This window comes from Dromaius novaehollandiae, chromosome 1 (genome assembly GCF_036370855.1).
Source record: "Dromaius novaehollandiae isolate bDroNov1 chromosome 1, bDroNov1.hap1, whole genome shotgun sequence".
In the NCBI taxonomy this organism is placed as follows: Eukaryota; Metazoa; Chordata; class Aves; order Casuariiformes; family Dromaiidae; genus Dromaius; species Dromaius novaehollandiae.
In genome coordinates, this window is record NC_088098.1 from 27,186,776 (window position 1) to 27,206,534 (window position 19,759).

The 19,759-nt window shown below is 35.9% G+C and overlaps 1 protein-coding gene across 3 annotated transcripts in view; it reads left to right on the top strand.

The window, feature by feature from the left end:
• The window catches only part of IMMP2L (inner mitochondrial membrane peptidase subunit 2), a 485,261-nt gene that overhangs the window by 315,127 nt on the left and 150,375 nt on the right, over nucleotides 1-19,759 (top strand). For 2 of the 3 annotated variants that reach the window (XM_026117706.2, XM_026117704.2), the window contains exon 4: nucleotides 12,028-12,093. The exons of the other annotated variant lie outside the window; for it this stretch is intronic. In XM_026117706.2, coding sequence (XP_025973491.1) covers nucleotides 12,028-12,093 — 66 coding nt within the window. The remainder of the gene's footprint in view (nucleotides 1-12,027; nucleotides 12,094-19,759) is intronic. 3 annotated transcript variants of the gene reach the window in all.

Genomic DNA, 19,759 nt, shown 5'->3' on the forward strand with positions numbered 1-19,759 from the left:
TTCTCAGCAAGTCTTTGAAATATTTGACATTTAGAAAGATTTAAAAAGCAGTGTGTTTATGAAGTTTAGGTGCTTTCAAAGATAGATGAGAACTTAGGATTCTTCAGGATCACTTTGTTTTTTTCCTGAATATTGTGTTAATAAGAGACGCTAGCCATATTCTCCCGTGGATTTTATGTGACACTCTAGGGTTCCTAATGTCTAAATTCCTTTTGAGGTAGTATGTTGGCTCCTAAGCAACTTTGGTATTTTTAAAATCTAAGTATGCTACCAGCGTTTTTTTTCTATAAGTGTGGTAGTGTTACCTGAAGCCGGAAAAGTTTTCTGAAATCCTTTCATAAAGGGATGATGATTGAAAATTACTGCACAGTGTGTAGTTATATCAAATACAATTGGCATTTTAGGACAGCTCCTGATTATTGGATTTCGTGTGCTTTGATGAGCTGCTGCTGAACACAGGTCTAGTCTCAGAACCAATAAAAATATAGAAGTACATCTTTCAGTGTATAGGACCCTTTAGAAATAAGCATGGATTTTTTTATTAATGCTAATTAGATTATGTACCAATTTAATTGATTATTTCTACCTAATATCCAGTATGACAACCTGAGAACTATTCTCAAGTATTTGATTACATTTGCAGGTTTCCGTGCCTTTCACTCTGTTGTCTGCTGCAACAGAAGTACGTCTGTGCTCTGTTTCTATTATAGAGTAGGATATTTGGGCAGCCACAGTAAAAATGAGGTTGAGTTCCTACCCTACAGCGATGGGTTAAACCGTAAGTAATGGGTTAATGAAACAGTCAATATTTTACATAACCACCCCCCCCCCACACACACACACTCCTATCCCTAGATCGGCTTGCTAGATCATGATAGCTTCCTATTTTGTAGATAAATACTGCTGTGTAGGCTTTCAAAGGCAAAGGGTAAGGTGTAGAGCTTTCCGACCCTTTTGGAAAAAGTGAAGGTAAGGTGAAATGTCCGGTTAAAACAGCAAGTAATTAATTGAGTCTCTCTGTTAACAGGGAGAAGGTCAAGTGCACATAACTGTTGCGATTACAGTCTGCATTCCAAGCCGCTGAGTCATTTAACCTCACAGTGATTAGATTGGAGGGCTGGGAACCAGTTAAATGAGCGTTTAATTCAAAATAGTAGTTTTGCTTGTGAGTTACTACGGTATTTCCAGGTTTTCAGATTGATTAGTTGCAAAGCTTTATAGTCCACCAATTAAATTTATTTCAGTGAAATATTTTAATTAGACTTTAATTTTCCATTTGTTTTGTGTTTTTTTTTCTTTCGCTTTGATAATCTGCTGAATTCTTGAAATGGTAACTCAGCTTCATATGAAGTTGTGTTTTTTGTCTTTTTGACTTTTGTCTTGACTTTTTTGTAATTCTGAAAATTATTGAGATGTACAATTTTGGCTGGTGGATCCAAAGTATAGAAAGATTTGCTTAATTTTGTCATGTAGCAATTATTTATCTAGTTTCCAGGTTGTTGTTCACTGACAAATATCCAAATTATTTGCAAGAGCCTTTTAACATCCATGAAAAATGATGACAACCCTTTGCTGCCGATGTCTCATCTAACAGTGAGACTGCAGCAGCTGTGGATATACTGGGGAAACCTGAATTGCTCAGAAAGATCATTATGCCTTTCCCTCCAACTCCTTACTCATCCTAGTGTAGGAGATGTCTGGTAAGTAGTGTCTGATACAAGAAGATACATTATAGATGGGTCAAAGAGAAGAGAAAGGAGGTATTATCATAGTAGTTAATTTTTTTCTGAATGTATTATTCTCAGAGAGACATTTTCCTGCTCTGTGTAAAAACTGTAGACTAAATCAGAAGGTAGAGAGGAGCTAAGGCTTTTTTTGGAGCGGGGGTCAGTGAGAAGGGGAGCGAAGGAACAAGTGTGGACACCCCAGAACTGCAGAGCTTGAGAGAATTTTTACATGTTCTCATGATTCCCTGGCTGCATAGCAAAGTATGCGACTCCTGTACTGAGGCTTTATGCAGGTGATATATTCAGATTGTTATTTCTGTTTGGATAGTGCTTAGAATTCCCTCTCAAGTTTCAGGGACACATTGTTTTAGGAGCTTGCAAACAGCTTAAAAAATAATAAAAATAAAATACTACCTTCCAACGGGGCTTGCTTCCAATCTGCAATTATTGTGAAATGCTATCTTCAGTAAACAGCAAAGTTTTTTGGCAGTGAGGGATTCTGTTTTTCTAAGAGAGGTTTGACTAAGAAATGCTAATTTAACGTGGAATTAAATAAAGAATGCCAGGATGTTATCAGAAGTATAGTTTTCCTAAAATTATTAATTATATCATTGTAACATAATTTCTACTGGAGCTCCCAATTAAATCAAACATCGCTGGTGCTTATGCTTAACCAGTTGGTGCAGCTGCTCTCTTGAAGGAGTTCATTTAATCAGTATTTATTAGGGCTAAGGCCTACTTCCTCAAGCTTAGCCTAGAAAGACCCCAGGATCCACTGAGGAATGTCTGCAGTTTCTCTCGTTATCTGTTAATATTGTCAAAATTATATGTGCTTTTTCTGTATAGTATATTTGCTTGAAAAATCTGCTAACCTGTAACACTTTCTCTAAAGTTGTTGGATAATAACGCCACTGAAGGTCAAAACTGGGTCAAACATTGCTACTGCCAGGTGAGAATGGACTCCAACACAACTTGTGCAGTACGGGAGACCCTTTTGAACATGCGTCTTCGGCAGTTTGAGGGGAAGAAAGACAAAAGGAGAACATGCTAATGACTGCAAGATTTGCAATAAAATTTCAGTATCAAAAAAAAAAAAAAAACCAAACAGAGAAGGGCCTTAGGAAAACCTTACCCAGGCAAAATGATCACATGGTTTATTTCTCACGCTAACCAGAGCGTCAGAAAATAAAATATAGTTAAGATCAATCAATTCAGAAATAGGTCTTGTCAGGCAAACCTGGTAGCTTTTATCAATAACATTACAAAATTGTTAGATAAAGGCCATTTTGATGAAGGCAATAATATACTACATTTGGTTTCTTCACCAATGTTTTTTATTACCAGATGATTTTGTGATCCAGAAACTTGCCTTTTATGGACTTAATGAGGGCCACATCAGAGAGATGATAAACTGGCTTAGCCCAGCTCTGACGATGTAGATACTGTTGGGGTGCTATCTGTGAGTGGGAGTATTTTTAGCAGGTTGCTTTGTGATCCAGAGCTAGGTACTACTATTGGCAGCTGCCTTCATGATGTTATAAGTTATTGGTTAAGCTCGCAGACAACATAGAGATAGGCAGGGCAGTAAATAATTAGGTCCCCTTGTTACAGCACGACCTGAATCACATGCTTACTATCCAGCAAGATACTTTAAAGAATGTGACCAAAACTGACAGGTTAACTGTTTTAGAAAGCAGTTTACTCAGAGAAGGCTCAGAGAAGGGTTTAAATATTGCTTTTTATCTCCTGTCAATGTGAGCTCCCCATACTAAAAGGATTAGCTTTCTGCCTGAATGTAGGATGTAAATGGAATATTAAGAAATGATAGAGATTTTGCACTGAGCCAACATAATAATAGCAGGTAAATAACACTAGGTTCTCATGTCTGTGTGCCAAGACAAACACAGAAATGTTGGAGACAGTTTGAAATACAGTCACAGGAATCGGAAAACTTATCTTGCTTAGCTATGTTAAGAAGCTAAATGAGTTCTAGCTGATGAATCAAAGAGAGATCTGAGTAGGCCTGTTGTGCCTAAATCTTTCTGCATCAAGAAGAAATAAGATGTTGCGAGTGTTTCTGCCTTGGAGGAAAATGCGTGAAATCAAAATTGAAGTTGGATAAATTCAATTTTGAATGCAGATGCAATTTCCTAATAGCAAGGATAATTAAACTTTGGAATAATTTCTCTGGATGTTGGACTCATTGTCACACAGAATCTTTGAGACGAGATTTCATAGCCTTCTCTAAAAATGCTTTAGAATGCAATTAAGTACTGTCCTAAAAGATAGATTCTGGGCAAAAAAAGTCTGTGAATTGTGAAGATTAAGATGATCAGTATGGTCTCTGCTAGCATCAAAGCCTGCATTCCAAGCAAAATATATTGTTTTTTAAAAAATATCAGCATCATGATTCCTCATATATTTGAAGGAGACTAAAGGTTCTACATAGTTAGACCTGAAAAATGATTTATACTGGAAGGCACCTCTGGCAGTCGTCTAATCCAAGCACCCACCCAAAGCAGGGCCAACTTTGAAGTTAGGTCATGCTGCTCAAGGCCTTGTTCAGTCAAGCTCTGATCATCTCTGAGATTCCCAATACCTGTACCAGTGCTTGGCCACCTGCACTGTGAAAAATTTTCTGATATCCAGTTTGAATTTTGCTTGTACCAGCTTATGGCAATTTCCTCTCTTTCCTGTGTTGCGCTCCTCCCAGAAAAGTCTGCTTCTCTTTTTCCTCTAATCATCCATTAGATAGTTAAGAACAGCAATTAAAGGCCCTGTTGCCTCTTCTGTAGGCTGAACAACCCCAACTCCCTTAGCCACTGCTAAGGTACATTACTCTTCTGTTACCGTTATTTTAGTGGACATTCGCTTTTTCCAGTTTGGCAGTATCTTGCTTGTACTGTTGGGTCCAAACTGAACATGGATACTTAGCGCAGTTACTGGATCCATCTAGTACCTGAAATCTAATGTAGCTGTTCCACATAATAGAATTTGGTGACAGGAACAACAACGAAGCAGGATAAACTAAGCATGGTCAGTTTTTTCCTCAGCTACTATATTACCTAATTTTCACAATGCAGAAATTGTCTCAGAGCCTGTGCTGTGATTTGAAAAATGTTACACTTATTGTGAGCTTCAATATCTACTGAGACTAGAAAGGAATAAAATATACCCAAAAGCGGTAAAAACAAAATTAAAAAGTGTAAGTCAAAGTATAAACTCTGATTTTTCTCTGTATAAACGAGTATGGAATTAAGAAAAAATTACGGACAGGGGAGAAATTTAAATGAGCTGATTAAAATTGATCTGTTTAGAAAATATTTGCATATATTAAGTAAATTTGAATTCTTATGCAACTCTTAGTATTGGGTATACTGGAACTGTTTTATCACAGCTATAATAGTGAGAGTGATGAAAGAGCAGATATTGCTACATATTTCCTGCTATTCAGAGCTTTAGCATCCACTACTATGCTGGTAAAAGGAATCTCCTTCATCTTAGACCAAGAGTACAAAACCTTTTTTGAAGGTCAGCATCTTTATCTAGGTGTGATGCAGCCAGGTAAAACCCCTACATATCTTTTTAAGCTAGGCCAGAAAATGAGAATGCGATAGCTTTACTATCTCTCTTTTTCTTCTTCTGCCAAGCCTGGTTTAAAAGTAAAGCTATTAAAATTGTACTTTGTGAGGTTCCCAATTCTTTAGGTATATTACTGTAATTTATTTTAGGCTCCAACTACATTTTAGGTACTGCTCTGGCTAATTTCTGGATCCCCAAAAGGCTCAGGAAGAAGATAAACACCTACTTCTTTATCCTGAAGCAGTTCTGGAAATGCCCAGAAATGGAAATTAACTGCACTGGAAATTTCAGATCGGGCAGGGAGTAATTTATGGGAAATTAAACAATCACTGAGGGAAGGACTTTGGATCACAGCTTTGGACAGAGATGTCAAAAGCTCACCCTCAGTCTGTTTTATGAAGTTAAATATTTCTCGGTATCTAGTATTAACAATATAAATGAAAGTAGAGATACCATTTATGAAGACGATGGCCTTCATTATTTCAGTCTGTTCATGCTATTAAACTGTTCATTCTTTCAGTTGCACCCATGTAGATGACTACCAAAGCACATAAATCTCAATCTGAAGTAAATTGAGAATAATCTGAAAGTAAACTTCTGGATGCTGCCTAAACACCCTCCTTTTATCTCATAGTAAAGAGTAAAGCCATGCACTAACAGTAATGTATATGCATATACATAGGTATATGACTACAAGCACAACACAGACTTCAGGCATCTTTCAGTGCAAATTTTTCATAAATACCTTCTATTTGGCATATTCTATAAAATGCTTAGTTAGTATCAGAATTCAAATAATTTTGAAATGTGAGCACAAAACCCATATTGGTTGACTGGGGTAATGGATGGGTAGAATTAAACATAAGTAGATCATCAAACTGTCTAATTAAATCTATATGTTTAAAACATACTATATGCTTTTTTGTTATGTGTTCACGATATAAGCCCTTCTCTTCTTTGTCCCATGTTTGCACCCTGAAATTCTGAATGCTCATTCAAGGAAAAAAGTATTCTTTTATGATGTAACATTTATTTAGTTGCACTTTACTGTTATTCAAGTCTAATATTTTTTTCTTTTGGTGATAGCTATTGTGCTAATATCTGTTGAAAATATAATTGCTTTTGGTATTTTTGCTGTGTGTCTCAGTATCAAACACTATGTTTGAAAGTTATCCAGGATCAATGGGGTTACTTTTTATTTTTTTTTATTTGTATTTTATTACAAAGGCTGCATGCTCAACAGGGAATGATGTCACATAGCATTTGGGGATACATGTTAGTGTATCTCTTTGGAGGCTAGAAATGGATCAACGGTCTTCCTTCGCTTATCCCGCTGGGATCTTAGGATATAGCCTAAAAAGCACTGTCTCTAGAAAAGCTTATAGCAATTTCAGTTCCAAGCTCTTAAGCATGGATTGCTGTGGGGACTCTTGAGAAGAATATAGTTAGACAAATCAAAGAAGGACAGAAGTGTAAAATAACACATACAAAAGTGGAAATATCATGAAAATTTAATGACTGAGCAAATGTTAATTAGTTTATGGAGCAGTTATTTAAAATTGTGCTAAGTAGTATCTATTAGGGTAAATAAATAATCCAAATGTTAGAAAAGTTTAGGAGCAATTGCATGACCGAAGTACTCAGCTGCTCAATAAGGAAAAGTGAAAGCCTTCAGAGAATTGTCAGCATTTTTAGCTGAGAATAGCTTGCTAAACAGTGGATTTTCCTGCTGGCTGTATCATTCCTCCTGTTGCCTTTCCTGGTAAACATATTTTGAAGTACTGGTATCCCACACTGTGCTTTGCAGAATGCAGTACTGAACACAGAAGAATGGATGTTTATATGGACATAAATACATGTGTGTGTGTTGGTACGTGCGTGCATGTATATATATATGTATGTTTTTACGGTAAGAGCATGTAATTAAAAATGAAAACATAAATGTTTCATTTTTATCAGAGAAAATGTCATGTAGATACTGAGGTAATTACTAGAAAATGTAGTCAGTGCTTTCCTAAAATAGAACAAGATGTCACTTTCTCATAGATAGTCGACTGTTGTTATATCCCTCCTCAAGAAACTACATCTTCTTACAGACAAACTTTCCAATTATTGTGTATTTCAGCCTGTGCTTTTGGAGATGCATCTCTGATAAGCTCCCAGGTGAAGCTGGGATCAATCTGACCAATCTTCTTCTCAGTATTATTTCTCCATGAGGATATGCAGTGTGTCTTCAGCTCTGAAATGCATAATTTGTAATAATGAAATTGAACTCTTTAAGGTTGTTCTGCAGAAGGACATCTTTTAACTCTGAACTGTGCATAGGGGGATTGGGGGCCCCATGTTCTAAGGGAGTCCTATGCCAGAATAGGATGCAGGCTGGAGGCTGGAATATTATTTCTTGAAATACTTGCTGCAGGTGAATAAGGAACCTGAATCTGCCCTAATCTCTGGGGTGATCCACCATCACCTCTGCTTAACTTAACCCATTTATTTCCTTTTCAAACAAATGGCCCCACATGAGAGGCTTTAATCTGAAGTTAATGATGTCCTGATGACATAGGCATTTGTTTTTCTTCTTTTCACTGTAGTGGAATTACTTACTAGTTTTTAATGAAAGTTTGGGTGTGGATGAAACTTGATATCCAATAAGACAAGTATATAGGCTTAGGAAAAGCAGCTAGGGTTACTATTGGAAGTTAATTAAAGGAACGTTGTTTATGCTGAGTTGCTAAAGCTGCATCTGGAAAACCACATACAAATAGATACCAAATATTTTATTTCCTCTTTGTAAATCGTTTATCTTAAAATTCTGAATCTGGATTTTGATGTCATGACTCATGCCTTTGTGAGTGAGGGTGGGTTTTCTGCATTGCACTGTATGTAAGCTTACAGTTCGGAACAAATTAGAAACTGTTGCTAAGGCAAAGTCAAGTGCTCCATTTAGCAAATGGAGTTTCAGAGAGGATATTGCTCTTCTGCTGTATTATTTGGAGCCAGCTATGAGGTGGTTGGTAGGTGAAGTTCAAAGAATTGTTTTGACAAATAAAATCCAAAATATTTATCAGTCCTGAATGATACAGAATCCAGTTCTTTCTTTTTGTATTATAGAGTGGTTGTTCTGTTGAGATGCTTGAACAAAGAAGAACATTTCTCTTTAAATGGTATCATGAATTATCCTCAGATTTGATTATTTGAGGGACACACTACAACTTGCCTGTTTTCCAGTTTTCTTCAGGGAAAAAGGAAAAGTGACTATGAGCAGAGTAGAATTCAATCTGCGTTTAGGAAGTGATTTTATTTTCCAGAGGTGTTTTTCCTAATACATCTCTCATGTGCTATTAACCACTATTTGTGCGTTAATATTTGTAATGTGCTTGAGAACTGCATGGCCATTCTGACCATTACTTGCACTATTGCCCCTAATTCATGCATTGTGAAAAATGGTTATATGGAGATGATGAACTATTTTTACTGAGGAAAATGTGAATCTAACTTTTTGAAAGGCCTGTTGTGAAAATGGTGGAGGAATATACATGCCAACCACTCTGTGAAACATAGTATCTGCATCTGGCTGTTAAGAGTATGAGTGATTACTATTAATCCATGTTAATGATATTTATATCTTCTGAATTCCATCTCTGGGAGACAAAATATATTCATTGTGTGTCAGAAATAATTCCTTGGCTCTTCTTACACAGTGTTTTTTAAAATCAGCATGTCTGAACATGGCCTCTATGCAAAGTGAATGAAAAAATATAGTGTAATTCTGGAGAGGTGCAAACCCAGGTAAATCAACAGTTTCTTTTGTTTCTAATTGCTTTCTTACTGTTTTCAACAAACCCCATTTTTAAAGACTACTGTTTGCTACTATATCCAGATATCACCGGAAGAAGAAAGTTGCTACCTTCTAAAGAGAAGTATGAACAATTGCTGGTTACAATGTTTTTTTTTTTTCCCATTGTTGTTTAATGAGATCTATTCCCAGAGCTGGGCTAAAATATTCCATAATGATGCTGAGAAATTTCAAAGCTGGGAATTGCCTATATCTGCATGTTATTTTTGACTTCCATAATCAATGAAATCTCAGTCTTGCACTAACGTCCTTTCAGGAAGTCATCAATATCCATCACTTCAGAAACAGTCTGTCCTACCGCCTGTTCATTATTGTGGCTCTTGAACAAAACCTTCTAATTTCTTGTTGAAAATCCATTGTTTAAAAGGTGCTCTCATCTTTTGTTGCTTTTGAACCTAATTCTCCTTTTCTTACAATTCCTTTGCCATTTTAATGAATTGTAATCAAAACGTTAATGTAATGTTTATTTTAAATTATTCTGGCTCTAAAAAGATTCAGGAGTTATAATAACCATCTATGAGGAATTCCTTGAAGTCTTTCTGACAAATTATGTGTTTTGCTTAAATATGTCATTACTGATGGAAAAGACACCACTGTTAGAACAAATACTCATAACTCAGATCTAGAATGATGTTTATTCAAGGTCATTACAATTTTTGCAGAATGAAGGCAAATTAATGGAGAGGTCAGTAATTACATTACAATATGTACATACTAACCAAGTGGAAATGCTTACATGGGGAATTTCAAAGAACCTTTGAAAGTAAGGTGTTAAACCAGAACAGAATTTTGAAACAGCAAACTTCAAATTTTTTTTCATTCAGTCTTTACAAAATGCACAGTGTATCATATACATTATGTATTATTTCCATTAGTTACATTTTACATGAAAACATTAAAATCTGAGCCTAAATTTCCATACAGATGCTCCAGTTTTCAGGCTTGGTACTGTGCCTCAGCCCCACATTGTTCTAACACACCTCCTAACTGACTTATTCTCTCCTCCAATCTTGAACTGAACTTGAATCTGAATAAAGCCCCATGAAGTTCCTCCCTTAGGGAGACAACGACTTGTATTCCCTGTCAGGTGAACAAGAAACATGATTCTGCTGTCTTTTCAGTTCTGTGTCCACGTACAAAATCTCACCATGTACGTGATGGCAATATTGAATAAAGTAGCATGATCTTGAGTGAGCTCCTTAGATAACTGCTTGCCCTACCTACAGTATGGGTGAAGATTGTTATTGTGACCTGTCACTTTATTCCTGTTTGTACAGCAGCTCTCAGTATCTACTAGAATACCCAGGCCTTGTTATCTTTTCTTCTGTTTTCTCTGTTTAATGCTAAAAAATTACCTGTTAGCACAGATGCTCATTGTCCTAGGACCCCAAACCTACATAAGTAACTGATCTTATCTCTGCCAGGGGTACTGAATGATTCTCTGTGTGTGTGTGTGTGTGTGTGTGTGTGAATTTTCTTTACATAAAATTTCTGAAAAATGTGAACACATCACACACTGACTTTTTCTAAGTAAAACTTTTTTTTTTAGTTCAAAATAATGCTTCTTCTTAAATTTTATTTAACTTTAAAATATATTCCAAATATATTAACACAAAAATGAAATACATCTGAAAAAATTTTTGGATTTATATTGAAAAATATCATCTCATGTTAACCTGAAACAATTTTTAACTTTTGGAACTGGAAGTGAACTGCAAATACCTTTATTCATGCACCACTGCTGGCAAGTTTTTAATCCAAACTCATCTCAGCTTTGCTTCTTCAAGAAAATGTAATCTTTTTGTGCTAAAAGCTGACCAGAGACTAGCTCAAAAATACTGGTCTATTGTGAGGATGGCATGGCCAATGTTTTCAGACACAAGAACTGTAACATAAAGCTCTAGTAATTACATTTCTAATAGACTGTGCTTAGAGTCTAATATACAGAACCCAAGCATCAGCAGAAAATCAAAACCATTTGTTCCTTCACTGACTTTCTTATATACAAGCAGCAAAAACAATTCCATTTTTAAAGAACACACTCACTCTACTAAGTTTGCATAGGTAAATAATTAAGAGTCAAGAATGAAAAAATGAGATATATAGCAAAAAAAGTTAGTTGTCGACGTATGTCTATGTTAGTCTATAAAAACTATGATAGAATAACACACATCTTTTAATATGCATCCAAGAAGTTCAGGTATTCTGGCTGTGCATACAGCTTCAGCTTTGCTTCTAATATGATGTAATGCGTGATCAGAATACACTCAGTAAAACATATTTATAGGAAACTAACTTGAAGTGAAAGTACAATATCGTATTAGGAAACTTTGGATCAAGTAAAAACTTTTGCAAATTTTTACATCTTTTTTTAAACTCTCTGCAATTCCCTAGGCAAGGTTTACCTAAATTAGAGTGATAAATATTAATGTGATAATGGAGGGAGTTTTTTTTCCCCCATAGTGAGTGACATGAATGTTTAAAAACAATATGATGTTAAAGTTGAATGGAGGATTCAAGTTTAAACATATGAATCAATTTGCAAAGGTACCCTCTTGATCAGTAATGGGGCATTCTAGTTTTAATGGTGTCAAGTGTATTTATCCACAGTAAAAGGAATGTTGATTACTGTAGTGTTTGTATGCAGGTCGTTGTTCAGTATCTGCTTTTCAGTGATGGTTTGTAATAAGAATGATTACAGTAGCTTCACACCAGGGTGGAACACCATGATTGATGCTATATCAAGGAGAACATGGAATCTCCTAATGACTTTAATAGTGCCTATTTCTTTGTGGAATTTCTTTTCATTTTCTTAAAACAACGGGAACATTACTGATTGTATAACCTTATCTCCTGTCTCAGGTCTCCTAGAAACCCTGAACAGAAGATCATTAAACGAGTGATTGCTCTTGAAGGAGACATTATCAAGTAAGTATTTTAAGCCTCAGTCTCTGAGTCTTTATAGGAATAGTGCAGCTTTTCAGTGGATTTTAAATCAGTATCCTAGACAACGAGAACTTTCTAGTATTTTCTATCTATTCTTAACAGAGATGTCAGCAATGTACCCGTCTCCTTTTTAATGAGAGGAGAAATGGTACACAAAACTACTCACTCTCTCATGAAAGGTACAAGGGTGCAAATAATGCTTGTTGCTTAGAATATCTCTACCACATACCATGGCAGTTAATTGTAGAGTGCTTTTTTAATAAATCAGGATTATAGGACTGTGCTTCTTCAGTTAGAGAGTCCAATTCCTGTTCATTGCAGTCTCTAGGAATCTGTAGAGCATATGGTGGAACTGATTTGGAGTAAATTATTCTATCAGAAACATTTGCAGAATGCGTAAACTCTAAAGTACTTAAAGGCTTGGGTTGCTCTGTCACATAGACCTTACTATGGGGGCTGTTTGGAAATAAATTGCTAGTAGATGTATATCGAAAGTTTTCATGGAAACGTTATCATTTTGATGAAAATGATTTTTTGAAAAGGATTCTCTTTCCTAGGTGAAGACTGGAATTGGCACAGAGTTGGGAGTGTAAATCCCTAGTTTCCCGCACTGGGATGTCAATGTCCTTGGGAACTCTCAGGCAGTATGGCAGACTGAGGCTCAGTTCATTTAGATAATGATTCTTGCTCTGGTGCAGTACTTGGCAGCTGTGATTCAAGCCAAGGATTTGAGTGTGGTCTCAAGGTGCCCTGGCTAATACCGGCACTGGTGGGCTGTTGGGCAGTATAGGGTATGCCTGTGTCCTTTTTTTTGCTTTCCTCTTGCAGTCAGTATCATTTCTGTTTTAATGAAAAATTCCAAATAATCTCAGTCTGAGAAATAAAAATAAATTCTGACATTTCTGCTGTAGCACAAAATCTAAAATAACAGACAGTAAGAAGAGAACACAGTGTCCAAAGACTAACGTTTAGCTATCAGTTTAGAGAAATAAAAACACAGAAATAGTGTGAGCTATTGGGTGATGCCCTTTGTAAGCCTATATCCTTAAGAAGATGCTTATTTTCTTGATGTAGTTGATGATGGTGCTGTAGTTCTTGTAAGCGATGAGTGGTATTTGGAATTCAGTATTCCTGATTCATTTCTGTGGCAATGTCAGAAAGAGATAGCAATACAAAGCCACTTCAAGTGTTGCTTTTCATTGTTCTATATTATTACCATGTGTCAGATTTTTGAAACTGAATGGCATTTTTTAATAACACTAAAGATGTTTAATAACTTAAATTTCAACTGTAGAAAATTAATTATACTGTATGCTTAAGTGCCCAAAGACTTTGAACTTTTCATTAACTTCTGTGGGTGTTTCTGACCAACTGGGAAAAGCTGTGGGTGCATATTAGCTGTGTGAGTGTATGCAGAATACTGAAGAGCCTGTAGGTTAGTGTATCACTTGTGGGTACAGAAGACTGTGTGATAGTCCTCAATTTGTCTGTGGTAAAACAGGTTAGGTTAGTTTATTGTTAGAAATATTCATGTCAATAATTCAGATGTGCATTTTTTTTTCTATTTGACCAAATGAAAATTGTCCCACAGTTTTTGCTTTGTGTGTAGAAACTAGTTTGTTGATTAAAGAACACATTATAGAGCCGCTGAGTATTTATTTTACCTTAATGGTGTATGTGTAGGGAATGAGTAATACTTGCCACTTTTCATAGCACTAGAATAAACCAAAAGCTTAGATAAAAAAGTAAAATGGCAAAACTGGCAAGTTATTTCTAAAATATAAACTATTTACTTTCATAATGATATCGCAATAGATATGGAGATTTGTGAGTAAAACAGATGACTGGTCACTGAAAGCGTGCTTAGAAAACATAAATGGAAGATTTCCTCTTGTGTTTGATAGATCTGAAGGTAGATCTTTATTACAAAGCATAAAGCATTGGTTTTGAAAGATATTGGTATTTTATGTTTATATATTTCTATACATTGAATTATTTCTGATCAGCATAAAATATAACTCTCTCAGTGAAAGTGAAAGTAATATGGAATATTTACAAAAAATATATTTGAAAGTGTTAAAATGGGACCTTTCTAGATTATTTTGAATCTCTTTTGGCACGGGTGGGAAGTGATGCAGAACTGATATATGCTGATCTTAGAGGAACGCTGAAACAACCTCGCTCCTAATAAGAAGTCTTTGAAGTAGAGAGTGTATGCCCATATGCTATAAATACACTTCTTTAAACCTTTTGCTGCTCCACTGATCAATCAGAATTGCTTCTTGCTGAAAGACATCTGGTGTCACTGCAGAGGTTATTGCTCCCTCCTTTTTCTCATTGCAAGAATGGAGATAAAGTGTTTGAGCTTGTGGCAGACATGGGGTAAGGGTCCTCTGTCTCCACCAGTCCTCATTCATCAAGAGAAATGAAGATGTACCAATACACTTACCATAAGCGTGCATGTGCATTGTGCAAGTGCCTTTATGATATATTGGAAAGTTGGTAGTAGAACTGAAAGGCAGTATTTCAGTTCTGGGGTATGGAAAAGTGGGAATCATCAGCTGGGTCTCGGGGTTAGCATTTGTGGGGCTACTTGTGATGATAACAACTTTGCAGAGGCAGTTGTGTATAGAGTTGTGCTGTGTGGGGCGTTTTATCTGGGAGGTCAGTGAAATGTACAGTCTGTCAAGTACAAGTTGCTCTGCAACTTCTGCTTGGTGCCAAGTGACAGAATGAATGAAGGTGGCGGTCAGACGTCTGTTGTGAAAAGAGCTTTGAAAACAATTGTGAGTTGGAAGGTATTTTCATGTAGCGCTCCACTAGATGGATGATAGACATTAGCATCTGTAGGTCTGTAAGCTATGCTTTCACAGACAAATGAAGTATGTTTAGTCAGCTTGTCTGGTGCATCATTAGGAAAAAATTGTCACAAGAATGCTGTGTTTTCTCATGTTATTAACGAAAATAAATTAGTTAACATCTTAGTGTTTGTTAATTACTCAAAATAATGAAAGAATATTTAGAGCCATCGGTGCCGTATGAAAAGTTGCTTACAGTTGATTTGTGTTCAGGTGTTACAATATCACAGTGGAAAAATCCTGTTTTTTAGTTCTTCATGTATAAAAGCATTAAATAGGATAAAAAAATGCTGCATTTCAAAAATAATAATGACTAAATTTCAGTTTTTGAAAATAAATGTCAATGAGAGATCTAAAATGGGTCCATTCTGACCTTTCGTTTTGTATTTTTCTTGTAGTCAGAAATTATGGAGCACACAGTACTTCACCTTTTGAAATATGCTCTAAGAGATTGAAAAATACTACAAACTCACTGAATAAAAATGCTGACATTTCAGTTCTGAGGTCTTGGTTCCACTCTAGTTGCAGTCCCAGTGAAGTGAGTTAGGTAGTGTCTTCTATATCCCCAGAAGAGTGTAGTACACCTCACAAACATACTCAGTTTGGATAAGCTAGTAGAACTTCCTCCTCAAAAGAATTTAAGGAATAGACAGAAAATCACCATTTAGTCCTTGAGAGATGATGCTGTAGGTCAGCCTGTAGATAGACAATATTGCAAAACATAGATCCCATAAATGAAATTTTGTTTTGTCTTCCATGAAGGCACAGAGAATTAGCTTTAAGTAGGAAATCATTATGATGATTTCTAAAGACTATTTAAATGATAATTCTTCCAAGGAAGGCTTCTTTTAAAGGTCAATATAATCTAAATTATTAAAAATGTTGGTGCTACAAAGCACTTTGTATATATTGAAAGTTAAACATATTAAAACTCATTTATCTTAAATGCATTAGTGGAAATGCAAAAATCTATAGTACTCTATCACAGATGGTTGAGTCATGGTATGTTTTCAGTAACTCAGATAAATGGAGCTTTATGAGAAGGAAACCAACGTTAAAACTGGGAATTAACTAGTAAAATTTAAAATGATGTCCATTCAATGAGTCGCTGCACAGTACTTTTTTTCTTTTCTGTCTGGCACAGTTGCCCAGGTCTGCAAGAGTCTGACGGACTGATTCTATTTCTCTCCTATTATTGGTTGTTTCTTAACACTGTAGCTGATTTAGGAACGATTTGTGAACCCTTAGAAAGCGTAGTTTTAAAAAGTTTTGTCCAGGAATATTGTTAGACTATGAGAAGTCAGTGTTCTGAATACTGAATAGTTCAGCAAAACAATGTTGTATTCAACTGTTGCATCTTGCAAAAAATGCAGTGAAGAACTGAATAAGGAAATACTTCTCTGTTTCTAAAAGTATGAAAGTGCAGAGGCAGGTCATGAAATTATTAGACTGTAGGTCTAAAATAAACAAAAGAAACTTTCTACTTTTACTACAAGGTGCATCATTAACTTGTGAAATTTACTGCCAAAGAGTGTTGGGAAGGCCAAAGACATAAATGGGTTGAAAAAAGTAATAGAGAATTCATAAAGTCCATCAGCAGTTATTAAATGCAGTGATCACAACACAACTTCTCGTACTCCAATTGTTGAGTTCATACAGAATGTTATATTTTTTCCAGTCACAGAACCTATCCTGCATTAGAATATGACCAAAATCTGGTCTTTCTGTCTCTTTATTGGCGAAGCTTCAATTTATTTAGTTATTATTTATTTATTTATTATTTTATTATTTATTTAGTTTCAAGCAAACTCTTTGCTACTCCATGCAGGTGTCTGGTTGCGATTTTTTTCCCTCAGATAGCAGGTGTGATCCAGACTCTCCAAATATGAAAAGGACAATCGACAACTTTTTTTACATTCACTGAACAAGTTCAGTTTCATCAGACACTTTTGGCTGCTATTTGTTTTCAGTTTGGACCTAAACTGTCCAAGGGAACAGCCATCTTCACACAGACTGTCACATTGGATAGCAACTTGTGTTAGATTATACTGAAAATCTACTGCCTGCTGCTATGAAGCAGAATACCCTTGAGAAAAGCTCAGACTTGGCAGGTGTTCTGGCACAAGAATATCTCTACCCTCAGCATCTTGAGGGCACCACCTGGCAGGAATTGCATCCACACCTCCACCCCTGAGGAAGCACACAGAAGTAATTTTATGTTCACTAGAGCTGTAGTAAGAGTCATTTTTTTCCCCCACTCAGAGGCCTCTTGGTATTGATCTTCAGGTACTGGTGGTGTTGTAAGGCACTGCTTGGCTCAAAGATGGCAATATCAGTATAAAGAAATATCAGGAAAAGACAGGGAAGGACTAGCAATAACAGTTTATCAAGATACATAGGCTATATTTATGTCTGATTCCTATTCCCTTCTTCCTCAAAGTCTGTTGTTTTTTTCTTTTGGATTGCATGTTTAGAAGATCTCTAAGTGTGGGGCTCCACACTGACAAGTGCGTTAGTGTGACTACTGAGATGAGAACTGAACACACTCTACAGATACACAGCACCATCCTCAGAGTGCATGACCACAGACACTCCTAAGTGACTGGCGCAGTCTTCATATGGTTCTGTCTTTGTGCTTCATATATCTAAAGGAAATATTAGTAGTCCAAGTTCACTTAAATGAAGAGCCTTAGTTTCCCAAAATGTTTTTGTTTTGTAAGTATATGCACAGAATGCATATCTCCTAGGATTTATGCAGGGTTTTTTGTTACTTACTGTTACACTGATGAGATTTTTTAAAGCCAATGAAAACTTTAGTGAGGCTACACCTGTGCTGCTCTGTCATGACTCTTCAGCATTGATCAAATCCTTGCCAGCCTCCTAAATAGAATTTCCATTGATTTCAATTCAATTTCCAAGCGCAGCATTCTTGCATGATTGGACTCTGTTTCTGTAAATGCAAATGATGGGAGTGTATATTAGTACAGTGTCTTTAAGTTGTAAAAACAATCTGACAAAATTGTGAGAAAGTTTTTCTATTTCTATAATCAATTTCTAAGAGTCTGTGGGTCTTTAGGCCCAGTGATGAAGGTCTGCAAAGCCAGATCTTCTAAAATTTGGCATTTTTCAGGCCCATTATAAAGGATATAATACTGGAGGTCCTAATTTTTGCACCTAATTTTTGAGGAAGGTGCATGAAGGGATAGAAAAATTAAGAGTAGAAAGAATGTCAAGAGTAGAAAGAATGTAAAGAAAAATGTATAAGTAAAATAATTTTTCACAAAAGAAAAGATGGAAATACATAGTTTTCCAGACTGATATTTTACTTCAAGTTATAATTTGCTTTTACATTGGAAAGTCTCAATATTAATAACACATTATAATATTTATTCATTGTTCCATGCATTGAAGTCTTCATTCCTTTAATATGCACAATATTTTAAACACGTATTTTCTTCTTAATAGTAGAGACAGCACCAATAATATTGCTAAAAGGTCCCATGTATTATCAATAACATTTTTAATAATATTTCAGTTAGTTTTCATTTGTGAAAATTCTGAAGGTAATGGAGTTCCAATGTAGACCCAGTGTGACCTCTGGAACTCTTAATAGTAAAGAAAAAAAAGCATAATATGATTCTCAGAGCTCGTACAGAATTTGCAGTGCTGGCTTTTAGAAAAAGAAACAGCGCAACCTTTTGCCTCTGAAGTGAGCAGGTTTGATTTGGATAACACTCAGAGAAAATAAAAGTAATACTGTCAGTAATACTAGTTTTTAGAGTGTTACTATTCAAACTGAAACCCAGAGTACAAAAAAAATTCAGTATACAATTACAATAAAACAAATGCTCAGCAACTCTCTTTTGGTGTGCCTCTAAATCAAAACATAAATGACAACATCATCTACAGGAGGGAGAGCTTTTTTTTTAATTGTTACCCCCTTTTTTTCTTCTTTTTGGTTTAATTATACAAGCAGCACTCTAAAATGCAAAAAGCAGATCTCTTTCAAGATGGCATAGCTGTGAACACTGTGCATAATGAGTCTCTGTAGTGTTCAAAGACTATTTTAATCTGCCATCATAATACATGGTGGGCAAGTTTTTTAAAGGCTCTGTAGAACATCTTGGAGTAACATTTCTCACTTTCAATAAATCCCTGCAGTTAAAGCAGCCCATGGTTATTTGTGCAGTATAATCCAGCATATGCAGGAAATGCTATCTTCGGACTTATTGCCAGCATTAGCAGCAACAGTGTGCAGTACCACTCTACCTCGTGCTAATAAGTGCTATAGAATTAAGAGGAAATGGACACACAAATACCCTATTATTTAACATTGCAAACTACAAGGATGGAGAATAGTAACGCGGGATAGGAGCTGGAAAAAGTACTTTTACTCTTGCCTGCCTGGGCTGTGCTTGCACCAGCATCTGCGAGCATGTAATCTCAACTATTTTGTTCTACCATGGTTTGGTTGTGAAGTTCTCTGCAGTGTAAATATCCAGTAGAGTTATGGTCATCAGTTTACTTTTTCTGGCAAGACTCCATGTGCTGGACACTGAGTAGAGATCAGCGTAAGAATGGGTATACTACCAGTAGGCAGGTATTTACTGCCTAAAATTCTTTTCTAGGACATTGAGGCCTCTTAATAGATTTTTCATGCAAGCACTGTGAATAGGGCAGTGACCACAACTGGCCTAAAATAAACACAAATGCCCCTTTAGGAAAAGAAAAACAGCTTTACATGTGGATAGACTACACGTAGAATTGCCATGTTAGTTTTGAGCAAGAAA